Genomic DNA, 9543 nt, shown 5'->3' with positions numbered 1-9543 from the left:
TTTAATGCTCATTTAGGGCCCGAGATTTTCCCACACGCACCCCCCCACCCCTCTTATCTGGCTGATCCTTGTCTGTAGGTTTAAATGCAAACAGGTCACAATCAAGTTTATATCAATCGCCCTACTTATCAATAAAATTCTACCAACCTATGGCGAGGTGTCTTTAGTAGAAGCAACGGGACAGATGATTTCTGCTTCGAACGCCAGATATACAGCCTGTTATCCAAGGGACACTTTTATCTAAACCCTTACCCGTTTGGTTAACTTACATAACTTCTAAAGCCGAAACTCCGACGTTTCTTTGGAAAAATTAAATGCTCTTGGTTTTGCATTTACCAAAAAGAAAATCACTGTAAGGACTAATGTATCTTTAAAATTCGTCCCTCGTCCCATCAAATTCCTAGAGTGGTTGAAACGGATACAGCCCTTTGGAAGACAATGGTTAAGGATTACCGGTAACCTCTGATATTTACGATATTCCAATGGCATGAAAAAATCTGGAAACCCCAGACCTTAAACCCTTCGAAAGAAATATTGTTTTAACAAGTTATGTCTGATTTTTGAGTAACAATACGAAAAGACTACATCTTGTTATAATGAGCGATTTATCGAAACTAGGGCATTTTTCCAGTGCCCTTACCTCCGAAACAAAGTCGAAGATGCTCATTTTCTATTTCAACTTTGGAATAGGTAACTTAGACCCTGACTCTCATGATAAAGTGCAAAATTTAAGCGAGGTAAATTCCCATCCAGAAAAAAAATATGATAGGGTCATAATGACCTAACTGGGATAATTTTCGCAGTTAATCGGCGAGAGAAAAAAAATCCTCAGATTCCCAGTAAGGTTATAGCGCTTATCCCTAAGGCCACAGGTGGAAGTGGTGGGATTGCTAAAATGCCGTAGTCGTCCGAGCACTCGCTACACGTCGATATAGCGCGGTTTCTTTGCCTGGAAGTTACGCTATAAGTGTGCTGTTTGAGGTTTCTACGGTTTTTGATGAGTTAACAGTGAAAAAATGTCTTGACATTTCAATTTCATCGGGATTCCTGTAAAGGGTGTATCGTGAATATCGCTTTAAACGAAATTACTCCAGGGAAGGCAACGAGAGGCCGAAAGCCTCCACTTTTCTTACTACTTACACGAGATTGACATATGGATATTGATGCAATTGCATGCAATTACCTCTTGGTGATTCTTTGCCAGGGTGGACACGCCCCAAAGAACTGAATGCCAGCAAAACGGTTTCCCCTGCGTTTCGTTTTGGCCAGCAGGGTAAGTGATACTGTTCGCATTTTGGAGATTTTTTTCCTTTTCTGATGCGGTTTTCCTCATTTAAGCCAAACAATTTCCTCGTCACCTCGGTGTCTTTTTGTAGTTGTCCATGGGTCGCATTGCCTCTATTGCAAGTATCACCTGAAAATGAGTTAAAGAAATTATTAATGCAGTGATGTTTTTTTTTTCATTGAAACTCAAACACCAGCTTTACTAAATAATCATGCAGGCTTGAGATCGATGATCTAGAAATTCCTTTTTTTTCTTTTTCAAGTTGACATCTCATGTGACTCTAAACAAATTCTGATCTCCATCGACATCCTGACAGCGCAAATCTTGCCCATCATAAAAATGATTTGCAAACCCAGGATAAAAACCGAATAAATGCTTAATACCACAAATGGCACATTCAGAGATATTGCGGATGTCAAATTCAGAAAAATAACTGACCAACATTCCCTTAATGTTGCAATTTTTTGAAGTAAGTTTTATGGGCAACTCTGATTGGAGTAAGGTAATCCTAACTCCTATGATAATTGACAATGGAAGAATTATTGGTGATTGCCGAAATCACTGTAATTTGATTGATAACAAAACTGAAGCAAGAGAGCCAGCAAAGGCAACTATAACGTCGCTTCCAAAACGAATAAAGGCTTTTTCTGGGACAAATTCCAAATCACTCTGATACCCAACTCTCTAAATATTACAAGCACCAAGGAAGTCATTTTTAGGACGGCATAATTGACAATCCATTCAAAACTTATTAGTCGTTTCTCGTTGATATTTTATTGCACTTTGCCAAGAAAAGAACAATAACATGTTCCTCTTATTGTTGTACGTGCTTTACTGCATGACGTTCGAATTGCCGTTATCGAGCTCTGTAAGTTTTTCAAAACTTGTACCTCCTTTTTCTGAAAGATTCCCTCGTCTCTTACAACTGTTACTGTCACTGTCGCTGTCACCTGAAGACGAACCGCCGCCAGAGCCATCACCGGGTGGACCGGAGGAAGGAGCAACTTTTCTTGCGTTAGTTCGTGGAGGAGTAAATGGTTTCACAGATGGTGGTTTTACTTTTTCACGAAATCCATGAAAGGTTGAAGTCAGAGCCACCCTGTTGACATGCCTTCCCTGTGGGAGAGTAACCTTGTGTGTTTTCGGCGACAATGTCACTCCTCCATAGATGAGTTTCCCATCTCCAGAGTGGCAGACAGCCGGCACCCAACACAACATTCGTTTACCAGATGAGTGGAATGAATGGCCCTTTTGCAATTTTTCTTCAGAGCAGAAAATGAACTTTGACAACGCCATATTTTCGCTACATGATCATCTATGATTTGTTGTTTAATCGTCTGGACAGATGGGACACGTTCTCTTGCCATTCTCTTTGCAATCGCCCTTGGATCATCATTACGTATCCAGTTATAAATTTCAGTGTATGGCGCTGGAATGCTTCCTTGTTGATGAACCTGTCGAATCACCTCTTCACTGATAAACCACCCAGTTTCTCGCTTTATTTTATCCAACAGATCATTCAGGGTTTTTTCGATGTCATCCTGCGCTTTTTCCAAAGTTGATGAATAAATTTCGCGATATTTAGCGTGCATTTCTTCGCTTTCGAATCGTCTTCTTTGTTCCCCCAAACTCTCTTCAAAGCTCGAAACAAACGTTCCAAGGAATTGAGCTTTGCAAAGTTCCTTCAAGCGCAGGAATTCAGGAAAATACTTTCCTATCTGATCATAATTTTTGTTGAAGTCAGCAACGAAACTTCCTTCTGGGCTGTCAGGATCTGGACCTTCAACATCTTGGTCTTGCAGTTCTCCATCCTGTGTGTGAAACATGGGCTTGCACCGAACGTTCATGTGGACATCTCCAAACAACCAACGAACTGAATTCTCGTTTTCGTGAACATCGAACTCCATTTCATCCGCTTGAATCCAGAATCGATGAACTCGGCTTAAAGAGTGACCACGTTTATGTATTGGCAAAAGAGATTCCTGTAGGGTCTTAGGGAGACCCTTCAGTAAACCTTCGTGGACGGGACGTTTGTGAAAAGGTGGATACGATGAAATCTCGAACCCCGTACTGAACTGCTTAAGGAGGTAGTCGGTGTGGAACAAAGTATTGAGCAATCTGCTTGCTTGCAATTCCTTTGGCCCATATATTTGTTTGTTGAAGGGATGATAGAGCGTTTCCTGGGGAGTTACAGCTTCCAAGCTGAAAAAGCATCCAGGATTTATGGTTAATCCCATGGCAATATCTTCCCAGCATAAAAGTGATGGCGATCGTCTGGATTTCTCTCTTATCAACAGATGGACACTGAAGTCATTTTTGTTGATTTCCAAACCAACAAGTTGATGCACACCACTTGAGGCAACAGGTTCTAACAGTGGGTGGTTACTAACAAGCCATCCTTCGCTGTCCAGTGGAACCATATTCCACTGGAGATGTTGCTGAACACCATCCCATGACCAACCTTCAGCATGCAGCAACTCAGTCATGGCGGTCAAACGGAGGCCATTTCCAGTTGGATCTTGCAGTGGGCACCTTTTGAACCAGTAGTTCTCATAAAGATGGTAACGAAGTACGGCTTCTGAAACAGGTCTCCACTCAGGCGGCAGTTTATCTTGGAGTTTCAACAGGTACTCAGAGTAAAGGTCTCGTGATATAACGTCCAAAAGAACAGATTCCGTTGGAGAGACGATTGGCATTTTGTGTAATGGACAAAGACGCCCTGAAGCAACCAGCCACTTCAAATGCGTCCCAATGATTGTTGCGTCATCTTGACTTCCAAGGGGTGCCTTGGAGGAAGCATAAAATTGGAGCCCTACCACTATTCGTGCCAAATAGTACTGCATATGTGGATGGATGCCGAACTCAAAGGCCAGTCCAGCTGTCGAGTTGGTGAGTTTCATAATCATTTGTTTGCACCAATATTTTAATGCGTCATTAGAGTTGGGACTGGACAGTTGTCTTGCAAACCACTGTGCAGACGTAATCAATGTTGCCAAAAGTTGGGACGGGTGGTTACATGCAAAAGTGAGATCGTAATAGAAAAGGGCAACTTTGAAAGGAGACCACTTTTTGGTCTCCGAGAGCTTCTTTACCGCCAATTCGTATTTTAGAAACATCTTCATGTTGCAGCCTTCCACGCTAAAGTTTTCCACAATCTCTTCTCAATGTCTGGTGGTGATAACAAGTCGTTTTCAGTAAGATGAAGACACTGCAAAAATTGGTGGGCGAAATTTCTTGTAATTTCTCCAGTAGCAAACTATTACTTCCCTGCAATAGCTGACATGTGAAACGGATCACAAAGTCGAAAACGTGTTCTCTGCTGTTTTTCTCCAGAAAGAGAGAATAACCGCTCCAAAATATGTCAGCCATTTGACTCATAGCATCGGCTGGGTTAACATCAAATGTTACCATCGTCTCAACAAGTCGTAACAGCAGTTTACCGTACTGACTGTACGTTTCTTGTGATTCTTTTGACAACTTCTTTGAGCAAGCAAGTTTGATCTCTTCATCCATGTCTTGTAAAAGCAAAAACACCTTCAGCAATGAGCCCTCTCTGACGGCTGCAATCACATTTGAGAATAGCATATTCACTCTTCGCATCTTAGCCCTTTCATGGACCTCAAAGCAATGTTGTCGCCTCCTCATCGCCTCAACCTTTAAATCGTGGACCGCAGCTCCAAATTCCCCACCATCCTCTTCAGTTAACTGCGCAGTCCAATTGATTGCTTCCTCATACTTGTCAGCTTTCATCAACAAATCGGAATCGTCGGTATCGTTTGCTATTTTCATAAGGGATTCGGCAACCATTTTCTGAAGCTCCTGAGCATTTTCCCGCTCTAAAGAAGTTGTGCGAAGTACTTCTTTCCCGTACTTCACTAGCTGTTCATACTTTTCACATGTGAGCAGAGCCCGAGCTTGCTTTATGATGGCGTTGTCTGATGGATGCAACTCATTGGACAGGTTGTACATAGCTATTGCAACTTCCAGGTACTTTGCATCTGTTCTAAACAGGTAATGACCATGTGTCAACCATGTTGCTGCCTCTCTTGACCTGAAAGCGGTCAAACAAGTTTTGCATATTTTTCTTAAATCGTATGAGCCACTTGTGGAGATTTTTCTGTCGGTGCTGGACAGACAATCCCGGCAACAGACTGCTTCGCAGACGAAACAGGAAAGAAAAGGGCTGAAAAAGAGAGTAGCTGAAGAAAAACGCGTTCTTCCACACTGCTGACAGACATGCCTCGGCCTGCGTTGTTGTTCACCAGATGATCTGGACTTAACGGTACATTTTGGAATGATCAAGTTCAGTTCCTTAATAGCCAAGTCTCGAGAAGATGGCTTTTCACTAGCGAGGCAAAAGTACTGACGAATCTGTTCCAACTCACTGTCCGATAGACTTGATAGGTCATAAATTGGAAAATCTGGCATGAAAGATGGATACACTGGAACAGTTCCCTTGGAATCACGAACGAGAGACAGGTCTAAGATTTCAACAACCTCAGCTGCAGAGGGAACAGAAGACTTGTGGTTGTTGCTTCCACTTGCCGAGTAGCTCGCACCAGGAAAAGTACGCAGTGGACTAACTTTCTCTTTTGAAGGACGCTTCTGCTTTCGATTTGCGGCTAACGGATACAATCTATACCAATCGGTGGCGATAAAGTTGTTCAGCACTTCTCGAAGAGCAATTATAAATTCATTCTCACTCTGTGACTTTTTTGATCTCTGCGTCATTTTGTACTTGTACTCTGTTGAAGCTGACCTGAATTCTTCTACAACTGGATTTATGTGACCCATTCCTTTTAGACATTTCGTTGCTTCCTTGGATTTGGATTTGGTGCAAATACTGCACAAAAGAGGCAAGGCCTTCCAGTTGCGCACACCATTGTCAATCAAAGTTTCATCTAGATTTTGCCGCTTTTCAGGATCCAAGAGAACAATTTTGGCACGAGTTAGAAGCTGAAATTCTTTAGTAGCGCCGACTTTATCCTCCGGGTTCTTGTCTGGGTGTACCTCAAGTGCACGCAGACGGAAAGCACGATAAATTTCTTCACTCGATGCATTTTCATTCACACCTAAAATCTTTATACAAAGCAAATAAAAAGTGAAGAAACAGTCAATAAGGTAAGCTGGATTAAAACGTTTTTAAAATCACTGTGCTTCCCTGTTTCTGCTCTCTTCCTTAACTGTAGCCTAAGAAAAAAGCACGTCATTTTCGGTTGGAAGTTTGGATTTAAAGTAATTTACAAATATACGCATGGCCACATCATTTACATAGTGCGATCTTACTATGCCTCTTACGCGCTCAAGTTTGAGTTGAGAAGAATTAGAATATGGGAAGGTCTGCGTTTTCCGCAGTGAAAGTGAGACCAACTTTACAAAGGACAGGCTTTACAAGAAAAAAACCGTCAGAAATTGCTATTTGTAAAGATACAATGCTGTTTTACCGCCTCTTTTTGCACAGAGGTTTGTTTGAATAGTTCATATACTTGAGCCTTGCCATGAATTGAGTCACTGTGCGTATGCCCTTTGTTCGATTCCCCTGCAAAGATTTATTGCAATGAGCCCTCAGGTAAGGACTGAGCACACATACACTGATGAAAATTCTAAGTGCCCTGTGCTGGCTGATATTGATGGCAGCAAAATGTCGATTAACCCAGTTTTTTGCTTTTTTTGTTTTTTTAATTAAGATGAGTTTGAGCATGCAAGTATCCAGCGGTGATATCTTGAGCATCGGTCGCGCAGGCTATCGAATCCCGCACTTCCAAGGTAACAATTTGACAACCAGCATACAATGAAAATAGATTGGATTGCAGGATGGCCGTGGCGAGAAACTAAATTCCCATGCAAAGAGAACCCAGCTCATAAAACGAGACGAGACATGGTACACGTACATGTATGGAAACACTATCTCTTGTATTCACAAATTACTCATGCCTGATCCAAAGTTATTGCTGTCGGAAACATTCAACTAGGTACGAACAACTCAGTGACGTCACTGGAAAAACTTGTATGAGGTCAACTGTAAAACGGCCAAGGCGTTCAGTCCAGTGTCTATGTTGTCGGTGAAATCCGTTCTCAGGTTGAATCCGTTTTTACCTAGGTTAAATTGGTGATATCGTTTTACCTAGGTTGAACATGCACTCGAAGGATTGAGGAAACCTTTTTTGGAGCCTGAATAAAGCCTAGAGAAAAATGTATGAATACAGTGTATGAATACAGAATCCGATAAGATGATACGAAACATCAAGGAGATGAGTTGAGATGCGTAAGGCAGAGCTTGAGGGAAGGTATATAGGTGTTTTCTTTACTGTTTGGGGGATTTATAGCTGTTTAAACTAGGTAGAGTGCATTTTCAACCTGGGTAAAATGCGGATCACGAATTAAACATCGGTAAAAATGGATTCAACCAATTGAACGGATTTGATCAACAACATCTACAGGGAAATCTTTGTTTACATTTTTTGCCTCATTAGCATTAGCGAACCGTTTTACAATCAATCAGTCAGGAAATCAGTACTCTGGGGCGGATCTAGGGGTGGTTCGGTCGAACTCCCTAAACTGAACGTAAAAACGTATATCAAACGCGCGGTTAAAAAATAGTGAACCACCTCAGCTAATAAATATATCTTTTGAAAATGATATTTCTTTGTGTCTTTGTAAGCGAAAACAGCAATAAAAACAAGACAAATTTGTGCCTAGTTGAAAATGGCCTCTAGAACGTCCGCTTGAGCTACAAAATTACTACTTATTAACGCTTACACGTCCCGCCAAAACTGACAGATTATGCCAAATCTGCCAATCGTTCCAATTCCGGCATTGCGTAAAGCCACGCCGTTCTTTGGAAATCAGAGTTGTGGATCGTTCTCTCAGTGAGTCAAAGATTGCGCCGCGAGTATTTTAAAGCGAAAATTTACTTCAATGTTCCTCAACGTCAAATCACGATGTCGAAGAGGACAAAGCAACCACAAATTCACCGGTTTTTCGGACCGTCATCAGCAAGGTAAGCGTTAATAGATTAGTCTATTACACGAGTACGCTTAATTCTAGCAAGCAGACAGTGCTGATTTCTCGAGAGTTGTTTCACCAATCGATTTAAAACTGAAATATTATAATTTTCTTCCCTAGATCAGAGACCAGCGAAGATAATGAGTCTTTTGACCAATTAAACCACTTCAAATTGCCCCTGAAAACGTTGGAAATCGCATTTCAGAGGCCCTAAAATTAAAAATTTTTCGGGGGAGCATGCCCCCGGACCCCCCTAGGGGCTACCGCCTTCGGCGGCCGTTTATCCGAACCCCTCTTCGTCAAAACCTGGATCCGCCCCAGGTACTGAATAATGAAAGTACATAGCATAATGAGCTAACTCTAACATTTTGAGCGCAATATACCACGTAATCTCTGAGCAACGATGCTTTAAGAATTTTACAAAAAATGTGTGGACTCATTGGCGCTTTTGCCACACAAGAATTTCTCAGTTTTGATGGCTAATAACCTGTCTATATCAAAGACAAAAGGCTTCAAATTAGCTAAGGTTAAGTTCTTTTGCCTTTTGAAGTCAATTTGTGAAGAAATCTCGATTGAGTCTCACAGTGTGAGACAAAGGAAAGAGTATAGACCAATTTCGATGTATTGAAATTCAGTCCTAAACAAAAGGCATCATCTCGAGGCTCTGGGGAATAAATATAAGGATTTGTATGAGTCTCCCAGAGCCTCGAGATGATGCCTTTTGTTTAGGACTGAATTTAATACATCGAAATTGGTCTATACTCTTACCTTTGTCTCACGCTGTGAGACTCAATCGAGATTTCTTCACAAAGCCTCACAACCATGTGTGAATATTGATATATCGAAGGTGGGCTATTAATTATGTTCTTATCGTTCGTCAATCCATAGTTAATAGAGTTTTGAAGCTCGGCAAACATCAAAGGAGTAAACAAAGATGCCAATATTTAGGTTGGAAAGTTCACAACCGTGCACAATCTTTTGTTCTATGCTCATATGCTATGCATGAATTACGTAACCAACACGTATCTATTGGTTAGTTCCTCAGTACGGAGTAAACAATTATTGTGTTTTGTGCACGGTCAAGGCCAAAAAAGAGAAAAAAAAAACATCCATACAAGAAATTTGTCGGGTTTCTTAACCATTCTATTAACTATGGTCAATCCTATCGTCCTATCTTGAATTCCGCTGTTTACTACGAAACGCCACTTTAAAGTGTTTCAAGCTTCGAAGTCAGGGCTTAAAATCTCGCAACA

General features: G+C 41.4%; 2 protein-coding genes across 4 annotated transcripts in view; both read right to left on the bottom strand.

The window, feature by feature from the left end:
* Nucleotides 1-45: 45 nt before the first annotated feature.
* LOC138000630 (uncharacterized) lies at nt 46-4407 on the bottom strand. Its single transcript, XM_068847178.1, has 3 exons — nt 2176-4407; nt 1184-1414; nt 46-72 (listed from the first exon to the last, which is right to left on the bottom strand). Exon 1 carries the CDS (start codon nt 4405-4407, stop codon nt 2440-2442), a length of 1968 nt encoding a protein of 655 aa, XP_068703279.1. The 3' UTR covers nt 46-72; nt 1184-1414; nt 2176-2439.
* A 16-nt stretch (nt 4408-4423) lies between these two features.
* Nucleotides 4424-9543, bottom strand: part of LOC138000628 (uncharacterized) — a 16111-nt gene continuing 10991 nt past the window's right edge. For all 3 annotated transcript variants that reach the window (XM_068847175.1, XM_068847177.1, XM_068847176.1), the window contains exon 3: nt 4424-6364. In XM_068847175.1, coding sequence (XP_068703276.1) covers nt 4424-6364 — 1941 coding nt within the window. The remainder of the gene's footprint in view (nt 6365-9543) is intronic.

Source organism: Montipora foliosa, chromosome 4 (assembly GCF_036669935.1).
Source record: "Montipora foliosa isolate CH-2021 chromosome 4, ASM3666993v2, whole genome shotgun sequence".
Classification (NCBI taxonomy): domain Eukaryota; kingdom Metazoa; phylum Cnidaria; class Anthozoa; order Scleractinia; family Acroporidae; genus Montipora; species Montipora foliosa.
Note: the sequence above shows the minus strand (reverse complement) of the source record. Positions and strands in the feature narration are given on the sequence as shown.